Raw genomic sequence first — 17,259 nt, forward strand, 5'->3', positions numbered from 1 at the left:
GGTTGTGATGTGTTAAGTCTCCCATGAGTCTGAAAAACATTCACATGAGATTCGTGGCCACAAAACTACTTCCTTGTCTGAACACGGAGCAGGAAGGGAGGAGGAAGATGAGGAAGAAGAAAGAAAATCCAAAGAGACAGGTATCTAGTGGTGGAAAGTACGAAAATCTACAGCATATGTAGATTTATGTACCTTACTTTACTTGTTGTGCAGATGTGCTGTAGACTTAAATGAAACTTGGCAATCCCTAGGTCCCCTAATACATTGGAAATGACAGAGTATTTATCATAAATTCTCCTCATTATTTCAATCACAGCTGTGGCGTTTCAGACCACCACCAGTCTTAGGGACACATACATGACAACCAGAGCTGTAGTTAAAGTGTATAATAGTAGTAGTGTTCGCCATGTGTTACACATCTTCCCGTTAAGTTGATAAAAATATGTGGTGTTTCAGTCTCTCACAAGTCTGAGGAGCTCGTACAGGAAACTCACGGACACGCATCCACAACCCAATCTCAGCACGGGGAAGAGAAGCATGCAGAAAGCAAAGGTACTGCGTTTTGTGCACAGTGGTCCAAATGATGTCATAGTGTTCACAATTCGATTTGGAGATCATAAACAGAAGACTTTTAGCTTCTTTTAAGCAACTTTTACAGTTAAATACTAACATGTTATAGAGGCTTTTGAGGGACGTTTTGTGAATAAAAGCTGTGGTATAACAGTTTCCCACGCATTTGAGGAACACGACGCTCACGGCCACAAAACAACAGCCTCATCTGAGCACGGTGAAAATTCACATGAGGTGGTGCATCGAGAACGAGGAGAAGAACGGAAAGGTGACAGTTCTATATGCACTGTAGTGGCAACTCTGTAGCTAACTGTAGTAAACTTGTAGTGTCCTGACGCAAAACCGCAGAGATGCATTTTTATTTTTATATTTAAACACACATTCATGCCTGTCTTGTGACAGTTTCCCACATGTTTGACGGGCACACACGTGAGACTCACGGCCACAAAACAACAACCTCACCTGAGCATGGCGACGGGCATGAAGAAAGAAAAGCTGAAGGGAAAGGTATACAAATGCACTCTTCCTGCTCATGCTAAACAAATGCACTATAGAATTATATAGCAGTGGGCATAGGCGAGTAAGGAAATATGCAGGTGATAAATGAAAACATGATTTATTTACTACAGAAGCCAGACATGGAAATGTGTCTCAGTTTTGGCTTGTTATGTCAGTGACAATTGTGGTGTTTCAGCTCCCCACAATTTTGTGGAACACGTACACGAGATTCACAGCCGCAAACCAACAACCTCATCTGAGCATGGGGTGGAAAGAAAGGAGGAGGAGAGTGAAAGTAAAGGTATTTTTAGAGCATAGTGGAGACAAAGTCTTTATAGATTTAACATGGGCTTTATTAATAAATAAAGCAGAAGAAATTAATGTTTGCCCAGTGAGATTTTTTTCTGGTTCTGACTGAAAATTGTGTCAGGAGAACACACACACGAGACTCATGGCCACAGAACAACCTCGCATGTGCATGGATGGAGACACGAGGAGAATAATGAAATACATCCTGAAACAACAGGTACTTTATCTTTTATGTTGTAGTGTCACGCGAAACACAGCACACAGAAGAAATACAACTTGTTAACAATAATGACTGTGTTGTGTCAGACCCCCACACATTGGAGGGGCATGTACATGGGGCCCACGGTCACACAACAACAACCTCACCTGAGCACAGACAGCAGGAGCATATGGAAAGAAAACCTGAAGGTAAAGGTATTGTTGAAATCTAGTAGTAGCAGGTTTTTTTTTTTTAGATTTAATATAGCATTTTAGCTTAATTTTAGTACTAGTAGCAGTATTTGTATTTATTTATTATAGTTTTTATTATTCTGAAATCAAACCCAATAGCCCGATCATGAATCGAAGCTGTTCTGAAGGTGACTTTTAACCACAAGTTAAAAGTCTCCTTCAGAATAAATATGGCAACTTGCTTTTTTCTTCTGTTCAAGGCAATTGTGGGTTGCCAGTTCCCGTTAGTATGTTGAGCTCCAATGTGGGACTCATGGTCATAAAACATCACATGGACATGGGGAGGAGGAGCATGTGGGAAGCAAAGCTGAAAGTCTCTCAGTTTAATACACAGTAGTAACAAGTTTCTTTTTAAAACTCAAAAACCTCCTAAAAATTGGGGCCTGGAAGAACTGTATTAAGAAAAATAATTTGAATTTAATGTCTCAGCAGTTAGATTGTGTATTGGTTCATTTAAGATATAGTGCTAAATTTTAAATATACCAGCATAAAAAAAATACAAAACAAACTAAATTGGCATTTCAGTTTCCCACCATAATGAGGAACACTTGCATGGGACTCGTGGCCACCAAACCGTATTTGAGCACAATAATTTCAATTTGATGTTTCAGCAGCTGGATTCACAGCAATTAGGTTAAGATAGCTATTCTCCTGAATTTAATATGAATTTATTATACATATTATATACATTATACCAACGTATATTCAGATATAATACATTATCTGAATATTAGAAAAAAAACAACAGAAATGTTTCCTGATTATATAAATGTGTTTTGTCAGGCCAACACAAGTCTGAGGAACACATACATGAGGCCCAGAGCCACAATATACCACCTGAGCACAGAACAGCTGAAATTACAGGTACCATATGAATAATCTTCTGCATTATATTTTTGCTAAACAATGGCTAGACTGTTCCCCCGACTTGAAATTCCCAGCTACTATTAATTGTTGTGGTGTTTAAGCCTCCCACAACCCTGATGGATATGTGCATGGTGGACATGCAGAAGAAGCTCATGGCCATAGAGCATCTGAACATGGACATCACAAGCCTGAGGGACATGTGCATGGTGGACATGCAGAAGAAGCACATGGCCAAAGATCTGCATCTGAACATGGACATCACAAGCCTGAGGGACATGTGCATGGTGGACATGTAGAAGAAGCTCATGGCCATAGAGCATCTGAACATGGACATCACAAGCCTGAGGGACATGTGCATGGAGGACATGTAGAAGAAGCTCATGGCCATAGAGCATCTGAACATGGAGACCACAAGCCTGAGGGACATGTGCATGGGGGACATGTAGAAGAAGCTCACAGCCATAGAGCATCTGAACATGGAGACCACAAGCCTGAGGGACATGTGCATGGTGGACATGCAGAAGAAGCACATGGACAAAGATCTGCATCTGAACATGGACATCACAAGCCTGAGGGACATGTGCATGGTGGACATGCAGAAGAAGCACATGGACAAAGATCTGCATCTGAACATGGACATCACAAGCCTGAGGGACATGTGCATGGGGGACATGTAGAAGAAGCTCATGGCCATAGTGCATCTGAACATGGACATCACAAGCCTGAGGGACATGTGCATGGTGGACATGTAGAAGAAGCTCATGGCCATAGAGCATCTGAACATGGGCATCACAAGCCTGAGGGACATGTGCATGGTGGACATGTAGAAGAAGCTCATGGCCATAGTGCATCTGAACATGGACATCACAAGCCTGAGGGACATGTGCATGGGGGACATGTAGAAGAAGCTCATGGCCATAGTGCATCTGAACATGGACATCACAAGCCTGAGGGACATGTGCATGGGGGACATGTAGAAGAAGCTCATGGCCATAGTGCATCTGAACATGGACATCACAAGCCTGAGGGGCATGTGCATGGAGGACATGTAGAAGAAGCTCATGGCCATAGTGCATCTGAACATGGACATCACAAGCCTGAGGGGCATGTGCATGGAGGACATGTAGAAAAAGCTCATGGCCATAGTGCATCTGAACATGGAGACCACAAGCCTGAGAGACATGTGCATGTTGGACATGTAGAAGAAGCTCATGACCACAAACCTACAACTGAACATGGACATCACAAGCCTGAGGGGCATGTGCATGTTGGACATGTAGAAGAAGCTCATGACCACAAACCTACAACTGAACATGGACATCACAAGCCTGAGGGCCATGTGCGTGGGGGACATTTAGTAGAAGCTATTGGCCACAAACCAACAACTGAACATGGACATCATAACCATGATGGACATGAGCATGGGGGACATGTAGAAGAAGCTCATGGCCATAGAGCATCTGAACATGGACACAACAAGCCTGAGGGACATGTGCATGAAACTCATGGCCACAGAATAACAACCTCATCTGAACATAGACATGGAAGGGAGGAAAGGGGACATACAGAAAGAAAAGGTATCTGATATATTAGGTATGATTAGCAGTGTATTTAATAGTTTAATGTACACTCATTGGACACTTTGTTAGGTATACATTGCAAGTATTTGGATTGAACTCCATTTTGCTGTCAGAACTGTATTAATTTTTCCAAGTGCTAAGAGATGTTAGTTCTTATTGACGTGATAGCTTGGAAGCCATTTCAGTGCAGTGTTGTCACAACCAAAAATATCTATCTATCAAACCAGAAAGAGATAATTTGAGCTTCTTGACACTGTTTTCCTTCTGGAGGCAGCCATCAGAAGATAGGTACACTATAGTCAAGTCCATGGATGGTACTCATTTGGAACTGCTGGAACCCTAGGTGTGCCAAGAAAATATCCACTATACCATTAGGTTGAACAGCCTGAACCATTGGTTAAGAAGGATGGATGCATGGTTTCATGTTTCTGTCATGTGAACATTGCAGCAGAAATCAAGACTCATCAGACCAGGCAACATTTTTCCAAACTTCTGTTGGCTAGTTTTGGTGGGCCCTTGTAAAATCAAGCCTCAGTTTCTTGTTTTCAGCTTGCAACGGTTGATTGCTGTGTGGTCTTCTACTGTTGAAGCCAACCAGTTTCAAGCTTTCAAAGTTTTTCTGCTTTCCTTGGTTTTAACAAGTGGTTATTTGAGTTAATGCTGTTCCTATTAGCCCAGGGCAGTCTGGCCATTCTCCTCTGATCTCACCAACAATGTATTTTAGCCCAGAGAACTGTTGCTCTCTGGATAGTTTGGCTTTCTTTGGAACCATTCTCCTGGATTCTCTCCATAAAATCCAGAGATGATTGTGTGACAAAATCCCAGCCGTTTCTGAAATACTCAGGCCTCAACAAACATAACTGTCACTTAAATTGCCTTTCTTTCACATTCTGACGCTTGGTTTGAATTTCAGCAGGTCATTTCGATCATGTCTATGTGTTTAAATACATAGAGTTTCTACCATGTGATTGGCTGATCAGATATTTCCATTATTAACAAACAACTCAATGGGTGTAACTAATGAAGTGGCTGGTGAGTGTATATTATTGTACACCTGTACTGTCAGATGATCTTTCTCCATAAATAAAGCATAGCAACCCTTAGAAGAAAATTCCACCTGAATACTGAAAACAGCAGAAATGTTTTTGTCTAATACCAATGGCAATTATTTTGTCAGACTCACACAACTCTGGGGGACACATGTATGGCCACAAAGCTTCATCTGAGCATGGAGAGGTGGAACATACAGACAGACAAGGTATATCTTTTTTAGATATAGGGGTAGTGGTAGTGATCACCCATGTGATGGAAATACGCAGTAGATATACTTTAATTACATTTTTTTTTATGTCAAAAGAGAGAAATGGGGTCTCAGATGTGAGACGAATGTTCCCAAGCTTTAGTTGTTAAACTGTTTGCGTTAATAACAACTGCTGTTTCAGACCACCACGAGTCTCATGGACATGTGCATGAGGCCCATGGCCACATAACAACACATGGACATGGAAGGGAGGAAGAGAGGCATACAGAAAGAAGAGGTATCTGTGACTGGGATTGTTTTACTGCAGTTATAGTTCCTTGTGTAGTACACCTGTACTAACAGTCTTTCTCTATAAAGAAACCTTAGCTAATCTGCTACTGCATATTGGAAATTGTAGAAATGTTTGCATCTAATGTTGATAACAATTATTTTGCCAGTCTCGCACAGCTCTGAGGGACACACACATGGCCACAGAACCTCATCTGAGCATGGCGAGGAGCATACACCCAGGCAAGGTATATAATTTAGATATAGTGGTAGATGTGTTTGGGTAGCTAGTGAGTGAAATATGCAATGGATAAACTTTAATGTTTCCAAGTTTTAGTTATTAAAAGTGACAACGGCTGTTTCAGACCACCACAAGTCTGCCGGACATGTTCATGAGAGTCATGGGCACATGACATTAACAACCTCGGGCATGGGGGAAGAAAGTCATAGAGAAGGAAAAGGTATTTGATGGTGGTCAGTTTGTTAGTTATATAATAAAACATACAGCAGAAAACTTTTCTTACAAGTTAACAATATCACTTGACAAGTATTAAAAATTGGGCAACTTTAAACAGAAGAAATGTATCAAAATTCAAACTAATGGCAGCATCATATTAACTGAGATGACAGAAACTGCAGTAGGACCAAGTAAAGGAACAGAGATCGACATTGTTCAATTAGTATTTTTGTTAGTTGAGGAAAGAGCTATTTTCTTATCCCTTTTTTGGTTTTGATATGACTGTCAACCACATGTGTGACGTGCACTGCACAAAAAGTTAAGGGAACACTGAAAACATGTGAGACGTCAATGGGAAAAAAATCATTCTGGATATCTATACTGATATGGACTGGACTGGGCTGAATTCAAAGACACCCTGACGTCAGATGCATAACATAATGTCCCAGAGATGTTCTATTGGATTTAGATCAGGTGAACGTGGGAGTCAGTCAGTGGTATCAATTCCTTCCTCCTCTAGGAACTGTCTGCATTCTATGTCGGGCATTGTTGTGCACCAGGAGGAATCCAGGACCCACTGCGATAGTGTAGGCTCTGAGAAGGATTGGCAGTCAGAGTGCCATTGCCCGTCCTGTATAGGTCTGTGCGTCACTCCATGGATATCCCTCCCCAAATCGCTCATGCTGAACAATGTTACAGAGTATAACGTTCTCCACAGCTTCTCCAGACCATTTCATGTTTTTCCACATGTGCTCAGGGTGAACCTACTCTTATCCGTAAAAGGGACGGGGCGCTAGCGGTGGAATTGCCAAATCTGCAATTCTGTGGCAAATCCCTGTCAGACTCCACTGTGCCCGTGAGAACAGGGTCCACTAGATGATGTCGGACACCCATGACGTCTGTTTCTGACATCTTCACCAAGGCCTGCTGGGGGTCATATTGTAGGGCACCGGCAATGCTCATCCTGGTAGTCATTGCATAAAGGCGTAGATACTAGTCTTACTGATGGTTTAAGGGCCTTATAGCTAGGCCCTTATCTGCTAGAGTCATGCCCCCCCCTTCAAGGAATCTCCTGAATGCTCCTCAGACTGTGCTGGGAGACAGCAAACAGCTACCTGTGCAACTTCTGTAGGGTCCAGTTATCGCCTCATGCTACCAGTAGTGACACTGACCTAGTCAAATGCAAAACTAATGAGAAAACAGACAGAAAAGATAAGGAGGGAAAATATGTCAATATCTCCACCTGTAAACCATTTCTGTGTTGCTGGGTTGTCTCTGGGTTTCCCCTCTAGTGAACTTGTTGTTAATTTTATTATAACCAAAACAGCTGAAGCTGATTAACAACCCCCTCTGCTACTTAACTCACCAGATCAATATCCCAGAAGTTTACTTAGCTGAGTCTACACTCTGGTTAAAAAGTGTTCCTTTACATTTTGTGAACAGTAAACATGTACATGAGACTTGTGACCACAAAGCCTCCAGCCTCACATGAACAACAGCCGAAAGGAAAGCTATCTATGCTATATGTTGTGCTAGGAATTTCATCATGAAATGTAGCTCATTTTTTCTTGATGTGTCATTCACTCTCCCATAAATTTGAGGGACATGTATGCGAGACTCATGGTCAAAAACAAAAATTTAATTTTACCACGGTCAAGAGAATGAGCATAGCGAAATAAAATTTGAAAAGACATTTTGTTAATATGTAGCCCTTTTGACGTTCACTTGAGTTACACAAGCTAGAAAGAGTATATTACTTGTGATGCAGGCAGTAGAAGAAACTTTCACCATCACTTAACCTTGGCAGCCTAAGGTGAAAAATGAAAACTGGAAAAAATAACTAAATATATGTCTTCAGCTACATGATGGCCTGTCTGTCAACATGAACCATAAGGCTAAATTTAAGTCTGTTAGCAAAAGCAGAGCCATTTTTTAATCATTTTTTTTATCTAAGACAATGAATGATGCAGAAGGGCTGGACAGAAAAAGCAAATAGCATAAAGGATGGCACAGAAATAAATGGGCAGAGTAGAAAAGGAAGATGAATTTCACACTGAAGATGCTCCTGAAAAAAAGAAAGTGCTGTTTCTGTGTTTTTCCCACATTTTAAACACCGTCATGTTCTGTCTGATCAACACATTATAATGCAGAAAGAACACATATCGTATTACATTAGAATGCATGAATGGAATCTGCATTAGCAAAGGCTTTTTCCACAAATCTTTTTTTGATTTTTGTAGTCTCTCTGTTTCTTTACAAAAACCTGAGATAATCTGTGCAGCATCAATATAGATTGATTTCTGAGTTGTTGCTCATTTGTAGCACACCATGGCATTGAAAAAGCAGAATGGGAAGTAGTCGGTCGTGAGGAGGATGAAGACAGAGAAGAGGAGAAGCAAAAAGGGAAAAGGCGAGGTGGGATTTTAAATGTGAAATAATCACTCAGTGATTCATCTCTGGTCAGACAAATTTATCGTGATGAGATTAACAGGGCACAATGTCCTGAATTTATAAAAACGTTATAAAAAGCCAGCATGGAAGATACCCCGTGAAATGTAATGACTTTATTCATTTGAGCTCCCTAACAGATTTCATTATCTACATATGAAAATAAAATTATGTGCAATGTTTCATTCGGTCCCTGTCTGGACACAAGATTTGCTAAATATGTCGCAATGTTGTGGATTTTATTCTCTGCCTCTAGTAACTGAAACAGGGTTGTCACCAATTTTCTGCATAGCTTTAAATTTGTTAATACAATATTTACCATAAGTTTACCCAGTTATCTGTTAAAATTTCTATATTAATGTGTATGAAATCGCCCTTGTCCTTTCTTTACTTTGGACCACCAAAGTCTCACCACAGTCTCACTGCAGCACTGTGGTGGGATTAGTGGCTTGTCTTTAGCCTCTGGTATAATGCGAATTTGAATATGATCATTTATTGTGTAACTTTTGTGCACATTTGTTTATAATTAATTGGCAGTGTTTCAGGACCAGATATTAATCTTAAAAGCTAAAAATATGCTTTTAAAAAAAGAACTAAAAGATGATTACCTAAAATGAAAGTTTTTTTTAATTTCAAGTTATTAAACAATAAGGAAATATGCTTGATATAATACTGAATATATCCAGTCAGTGTATCCAGTCAATTGCATTTATGTTGGACCAATTCCACAAGATTTTACATTTTGCATTGTACTTATGCAACAAAATTACATGTAAAAGTCAGCTATACCAAGCTGAAGCCAAGTGTGGCATACCTGTACTTTCTTTACTGCATATAAATGCTTGTAAAATCTGCGGTCTGACCAGTGAAGAAACACTGCACTAGTTAAAGATTTTGTCAGCTTTATAGAACAAAGCAATCCCCTTTTTTAAGGTAGGATCTAGTGGGAATCCCTGCCACCTCCTCCAATAAGCACCTCTATAGTACTGACACTGACCTTTAGGGTATACTAGCTCCTGCTGTGTGAAGCTATGGTGCTGTAGATGGCTATAGCACAGTGAATGATCTGGAGCTGACTTTTGAAGAGAGATTGCTTCATCCCTCAAGGGCTGCTGAAACTTTTGATCTCAGGAGAGCCCCAGGCCAAACAGTTGTTTGGGATCATATACGATGATTTCAAAGGTAAGAGACCAACACAAACACAAGGTCTGAAGAACAAGACAGAAAATCTGAGCTTAATTAAATCCTGTGGATTTTGGGTCAGTGAATTGTAAAGTGTTTCTTTGTCATTTCACTAAACTGTTGATGATGCTTTTCAAGTAGAAAACCTGTGGAAGAATTCCCTCCTCTGTATTTTGTCTGGGCTTTTTTTTTTTTCATTTCACTCATTCTTTCTCTATGCATCTCCTTCGTGGTTGTGTTTATGTGCATGATCAAGGTAAGAATTTGGATTTAAATGTACCATTATTCCACCAATCTTGAAGCTTCTCTGATGCAGGTTGTTTCCTCTCAGTCTTGCAATATAACTGTCGTTTAATGTTAACGGTTCACAATTGATAAATACCTATAAAGCAGCATCTTGACTCATAACGTTCATTTGTGGAACAATGTCCCATTGCCTCTCTAGTCTGTGGAGTAATTGGCCATTTATATTTAATTAGGCAGTTCTTCCTCCCACTGCTAGCATGGTTCCCTCAGTGCTGAGAGAGGCACTTTACTGTGCTCCTCTCGCTGGCTTCCTTTAAACCAGCTCATTAATATTTCAGCTGGCATCATCAACCAAAGAATAATAAAATAATAATGTGACGGCTGATTAAACAGCTAAACTCCGACTTTTTAATGTGCATTTAAATGTGTATTTGCATAAACATGCCTGGTAAACGCCTCTTTAGAGGACAGTGATGCCTTGCAGCACACCACTGCAGCCAACTTCTAAAGCTTAATAAAACCTTAATTAGGTACGAGTCTCAGCCAAGATAATCGTAAAGAGACTGTCGAGCAACCTCTCCTCTCTTACACCCTTCTGCACAACACAGATCCTACACTAGGTTATAACCGGCTTTTTTTTTTTCTCTCTCTGTGGAAAAATTATCCAGAGATCTTAAACCATTCTCCACATTATCACTTTTTTTCTTCGTTTTGGTTTTAGGGTGCAAAACTTGTAACAAGTCTTAACTTATCAAGTGTACAAGCAAAGGGAGTAAAAACCTGAAATCAAATCCGCTCGAATAATTCATGAATTACAAAGAGAAATTTTAATTAAGATCTCTGATTACGCAGCACTTTATAAAAGGGAATTTAAAACAGTGTGAATGGAAAAACCAACAGTGAAAAGAGGAGGAAGCTGGGCTGCAGTGTAGGACCAAAAATACTCACAACATTTTTTGTTATATTGATTTATATTTACAATATAGAATAATGAAGGAGGAAACGGCATCTGCACATTTATGCACAGCTTGTCCTGGTGTCCACATTGATATAAACATATGATTTTTTTAAGAAGAACAATTAGAAAAATTACACAAATTCAAAACAAAAAAACTTAACTCGAAGTTTAATTAAGAGATCTGAAATCTGTAGACAGCACCTTTCTGCTGGTAGTGCAGGTAGGTAACTTGCACACCTGTGAGGACACAGTTATTGCTGAACAACATAAAAGCTTTGTTGCCAGCCAGACATTTTGCAAGGTCCTGATTATTTAAATAAAGAAAGAAGTTGTCAACTACCTGATTACTACAGTGTTGGGTAATGCAGTAATGTAACAAGTTACTGTACATAATTCAGTGATTGTTGTACATTATGTTGTTACTCAGGTTGTAAAGGTTCTTAAGTTATCTGCACGCCGGGAACATGGAAAGACAAAAAAAAAAGCACAAACAAACTTGTGTTTTGTTCCCAATTTTTGTTCACATGCAGGAAATTTGGCATTGAGGTGTGCAACTTTTGAGCATTGGAGAGATCAGCATTACTTTTATAATTACTGCTGAAGTGCAAACTGCATGCAGGATAGAAACAGATGGAATATGCTGAGAAGTATCAGACAGGGTCCTAATGCAAAGCTGGCAAAAAACTCAGATTGATGTTAAAGTTGAGTGCATTTTGACCCGAGCCCAGCAGCCAGACCCTGAACTTTAACAAGCAACAAAGACAGTGATGAGCAGTCAGGCTTTTAGCGTTATTGCCTCCATTTCTACAGTAGAATCACCATGGCAATCATTTTAAGGTCTCTTTGTGCCAGTTTTCATCTTTGCTTTGTCTTTTTGTCTTGTGCTCGTACATAAACACTAAAAGAAAGGTCTTATATGTGTCCTCAGTAGTTACCTGGTAATTACAGTGACAGTATGTTTCAAGTCCTTTACTGGGTAACAGCGAAAGTACTGTAACGAGTAGTTCCCCACAACCACTTGCTAACGAGTAGTTAGCAAGTGGTTGTGGGACTGTTGTTGCAAAGTAAAACTGGTTGCAAAGAGCTACATGGTGCTGCACTGAAAACCTTGCAACTCCTCTGCAAACACTCAACAATTACTCACTTGCACATTATTAAGTTTTGCTCCTGCCCAAGTGTGCTTGGGACCAGCCTGTTTGGCGCCCCGGGCTAACACTCCCTCTGCCCCCCCCTCACACACACACACACACACACACACACATAAAGCATATTAAGGATTGTACATTAACATAAGACTGTTGTCGAAATTCACCAGAGAAACACAAACACACACACATATGAAGAGAGAGAGAATATGCATAGTATGCAAACAGCCATAATTCGTCATACAATGAGAACAGGACAAATCAACAATTGACACTGACAAATTAATATTAAAATCTGTAACATAATATATTGTTTGGAGTTTAGTCTGTTACTGTTACTATTTTTACCATTTCTTTTTGGAGCAACTGTAACCCACGTTATTTCCTTAGGGATTAATAAAGTATTCTGATTCTGATTGTTTCAGGATGACCTGCCATTATCCAGTGACACATCTGCTTACCTGTATCTTTTGCTCGTTTCTCCTCTTCTTTTCTCTTTTTTCTAAACTGAGGACCTGATGGCTTTGAACTTTTCTTGTCCATCTTCCATTGGTTTTCATTTTGCATTCCAGTATGAACACCCACCCCCCAACCCGAGGTCACCACAACATAACCTAACACACCTACACCTTAGTTCACAGATTCGCTTTGTCAAGGGTTTATTTCTGGGATTTCACACAACCCAGGATTCAAATCATGAATACATAATGGGCTTGGATTTACAGCATTATGAATGAAATGTGCTCTATTTGGAAGCAGCTGCCCTCCTCCCCTTTCGACGGCTTGTGTGTGAGACTTTAAATCATCAAACTGTAAATTATAAATTTTAAATTGTTATTGATCCCTTTACCTCCTAAAGTGTATATTTATTTTCTTACTGTTCTTATATTTATTGTTTGTTCACTTGCACTGCTGTAACTGCAGCCTCGTCGTCTCGTCTCTCTATATCCAATCCAATCCAATTTTATCTATAAAGCACCTTAAAATACCCAGCACAGGAACAAAGTGCTGTACAGAAAATAAGTTAAAACAATAGAAAAACAGAAAACACCAAAAATAAATAAATAAAACACATAAAACATAAAATAAAAACAGCCCAATATTAAAACAACAACAAGATAAAACAATATATACTGGACTGTATGTAGCGGAGATGACAATCAAGTTTACTTTGACTTCAGCAGCAAGCAGGTGCACCGATGGCTCTCGCGCTCACTTTTTGCGTATAGAATTTTGAAAAAACATCGGTGCAAATTATGAGTCTGTATCATAATATTGTTGGTTATTAGATGCTGCTCCAGCTAGCCAGAGAATCCTCTCCTGCCAGCGCCGCAAGCAGCAGGCGCACCTGGCAAACAAGGGCACCCTTACTCCCAGCAAATGGGCGATAGAAAACCGATCGGTGCTTATGCCATTCCCAATATGCGCTGGTTGATGTCGGGGCAGCATGAGTACGAGCAATTCTTTATTTTTATTTTTTTTGCCGATGCCCGTGATGCCGCCCCGGGCAACCGCCCGTGTCGCCCATATCAAAAACCGCTACTGCTTGGGACCAGTCGGCATCTTACATTCAAACAGTGGGTGACTGTAGCAAGATGCTAGCAACCAAAGTAATCAAAATGAGGTTGAACTTGTCCAGAAAGAAAGTGTGTGACTGAGGCACAAGACAGCGGCAAACTAAAGCTTTTATATACTCCAACAATATGGCTTTGAAAAGTTCAGGTGCTAAACTGGCCTGTCTTCAGTCCAAACCCTTCACTCATTAAAACAAAAAAAAAAAATAATATGCATGTTATAAAGGAAGCCCTGAACTGCTGAGCAGCTGAATTCGGTATCAATTTGCATCGTCAACATTTTGATCCACCGAGTTCCTAAACTGAGTTTTGTTGATAGAAGACCTGATGCAACATGGGGCAAACCTGACCTTGGTGGGAATTTACACATCGCTGCGTTAAAATTTAAAAAAATCATCACATTTTAAAAATAAAGAAACAAAGTTTACTGTTCCTATAACGACTTTTTGGTATTTTACACATGCTCCAATAGTTATTCAGATTGACTCGTTGCCGAGGCGTGAACAAAGGCCAGTTTTCCATCAGCCTAACCAGGGTCAGACCATTTTCATATTGTCAAGCGCAGTCTCCAAACACTCACTGTACCACTCACCTCAAACTAATTCCCTTAGTTACTATTCTACAGCTTATAATCTGCTCATTCTGTAACACAATTAAATTCCCAGAGACAATTACCATGCTTGTATTCACACAGCTGCACACATAGCCACAAACACGTGCACACTCACACACACACCCATAGCCAGGATAGTGCAATTCCCATCAGTAATCAGTGCAGCGCAGTGAAGCAGACTCAGCAAACCTGTGAGTGTAGTAATGGAGAGGGAGTGGTCTGTCTTTATTGAACTAATATAGAGTGAGAAAGGAAAGCCATAAAACACACACGGCATCATTTGTTTCTCCACTGACATCTAAAAGTAAAACTTTCAGACATTTTATATAAGCTCAGCTCATTTATCATTTCCTTGTGTCACCCAAAAACACCTCCAAGACTGCAACACCCCCCACCCTCTATCCCATTTCATTCATGAATCTTTTTTTTTCCTACACCTGAGAAGAAATTTGAAATCCACCACTTTTTCTTTCAGACTGCGAGTGCTACGGCCACTCCAATCGCTGCAGCTACATCGACTACCTGAACATCGTCACATGCGTCAGCTGCAAGCACAACACCAGGGGCCAGAACTGCCAACACTGCAGACTGGGATTCTACCGCAACGCCTCTGCCGAACTGGATGATGAGAGCGTCTGCATCGGTGAGTCTGCTGGGAAACAGGGAGAATATGTGGGGGGGGGGGCGCATCGGTACGACAGCAGTGGGTGTGTGTGTGTGTGTGTGTGTGTGTGTGTGTGTGTGACTGACAGTGAAACAGGTAAGAAGATCCATTAGGCGCGTTTAAATTTTCAAACAACAAGATGATGCATCTTAAGTTAAAAACAAAGTTACCAACACTTGGTGGTGTAGCAGTGAAATTTTAATGCGTAGTGTTTAATGCAAATGTTTTTTCAGCGGCACTTTTATAAAACATATTTGCCTATGTTTGCTTTGAATTTAGATAGGACACGATAATTACGGGATTATAGTGCTGTCAGATTCAAGCCGTGTGCGTTTACATCCATATCAGAGAAAAAGTGAAGAAATAGCCTTGTTTTAGACACTTATTCTGAAACTGCAGGGAACATACAGTTCTAACAAAATCTTAAAGCCACTCTAATTGATAGGAACAAACAAAGCAAAGGATGATACGACTACTTGTGATGAAATCTCTGCTTGTTTCAGGGCTTTCTTGCCTTTCAGCGCGGTCTTAAGTAAGTGGAACAGTATACACAGGTGACTGATGTGGCCACTCAAGAAGTTTTTATTGCTTGGAAATCAAAGTTTTGTGAGTTTCTAAGGGCTTTTTCGCTACTATCTTAAAGCTTGGCGGACTACAGTTTGAATAAAAGAAGTCAGACACTGTTCAGCCAGTACTAATGCGAACACCCTCAGGCATCCTTTGAGCTAGAAGCCAACTCTTTAAACTCATATCATGTCTTCTGTTCTACCATGCAAAGCCAAAACAATGAAGAACAGAAACTGTGGGATTATTTTATAACTGTACTGTAAAAAAAGAATAGTTTTGTATTGTTATTTGCAGTGATATGCAGGATAATGTGTGTTTGTTTTAAAGTCAGTCACATTAAGGGCACGTCCTGATAAGAGGTCACTCTGTTTGCATAGCTGTGGAGCGGAAAATCTGGTGTTGATTTGGATCCATCTCTAGGTGAACTGCAGGGGGTTGGAGGGTAAACTCACTGCGGTCAGGGCACACACAGGGCCAGGCCTTGGAGTCAGCACAAATAAGGTCCCATTAGCTTATCTGCCAGCACACTGGCACACCAAGTGTGGCAACAGAAATCAGTTCAAACTAGCATCTCTAGAGCAAGAAGCCAAACACTGTAAAATACAAATGTGTTTGCACTCAGTCTCCCCACACACATTCACAGATAAAAGCTCCCATACGTCAACCAATACTGATGCACATGACCCACAAACACAGGAATGCCAACCACAGCGCTGTGGTTGTCTTAATCTCAGACTTTTTCCCACTTCTATTAATTTTTAATGCTAAATTTTATAATAAATTACTAAAGGCGATCTCGGGTTTTCTCAAAAGACAAGCTATTGACTTACATCAAATTATGATAGAATCATCAGTTCATCATCAACTCACTGACAAATGTATCCTAAATACGCAGCTCTGCAGTTTGTGAGCCTTTTATCTGCTGCCAGCTGTCACTGATCTCAATATTATTCAAGGATATATGGATTTGGAATCCTAATGACTAGTGGAAATAAAGCAATTTATTAAAAAAAATAGTATTATGTTTAGTCTATACATATTAATATAGGGCGCCTGTGCACTGACTGACAGCTCTCACATCAGCTCAAGTGAAATGCACTAAATAGACAAATGAACTGAGAGTGTTTTAACCAAACTACAGCAGGCAGGGGAGACTTCACAGCACACTGTGTATATGGAGTATTTTTGTGACTTTGCAGCTGTTTCTCCAGCACAGGCAGTTTGTAACCCAATTTAAAAACTACCTGATAATGGCATTGGGATACATCCATCTTCTTCGGTTCATCTAATTCAGGGTCATAACTGGACTGGAGCCCAGCTGTCATAGGGCAAGAGGTGGGCTATACCCTGGACAGATTGCCAGTCTATCCCACAGAGGGAGAGACACAACAGCTATAGCCAATTTACAATTACCAGTTAACTTAATGTGCATGTCTTTGAACTATGGGAGGAAGCTGGATCACAGCCTGTAGATTTGAACCCAGGACCTTTTAGCTATGAGGCAGTGGTGCTAACCACCACACTACCATGCTCCCCGCGTTAAAAACTCACACTTTAAGAAGGCTTCTAAAGTTGTTGAAAAATGCTTACCTGCAAGGGTCTT

At 40.3% G+C, this 17,259-nt stretch overlaps 1 protein-coding gene across 1 annotated transcript in view; it reads left to right on the top strand.

The window, feature by feature from the left end:
• ntng2b (netrin g2b) overlaps positions 1-17,259 on the top strand; it is a 79,589-nt gene that overhangs the window by 56,570 nt on the left and 5,760 nt on the right. Inside the window, 18 exon segments of the mRNA XM_085464097.1 lie at positions 18-140; positions 457-552; positions 725-838; positions 973-1,077; positions 1,265-1,369; positions 1,499-1,594; positions 1,684-1,785; positions 2,611-2,691; positions 2,796-4,271; positions 5,452-5,532; positions 5,717-5,812; positions 5,973-6,050; positions 6,168-6,263; positions 7,844-7,882; positions 7,885-7,956; positions 8,582-8,674; positions 9,815-9,889; positions 14,901-15,068. Of these exon segments, the coding sequence (XP_085320223.1) occupies positions 18-140; positions 457-552; positions 725-838; positions 973-1,077; positions 1,265-1,369; positions 1,499-1,594; positions 1,684-1,785; positions 2,611-2,691; positions 2,796-4,271; positions 5,452-5,532; positions 5,717-5,812; positions 5,973-6,050; positions 6,168-6,263; positions 7,844-7,882; positions 7,885-7,956; positions 8,582-8,674; positions 9,815-9,889; positions 14,901-15,068 (3,096 nt within the window).

This window comes from Copadichromis virginalis, linkage group LG7 (assembly GCF_057382275.1).
Source record: "Copadichromis virginalis isolate Kocher_CV1m ecotype Utaka linkage group LG7, C_Virginalis_male_GT1.1, whole genome shotgun sequence".
NCBI classification, from domain to species: Eukaryota; Metazoa; Chordata; class Actinopteri; order Cichliformes; family Cichlidae; genus Copadichromis; species Copadichromis virginalis.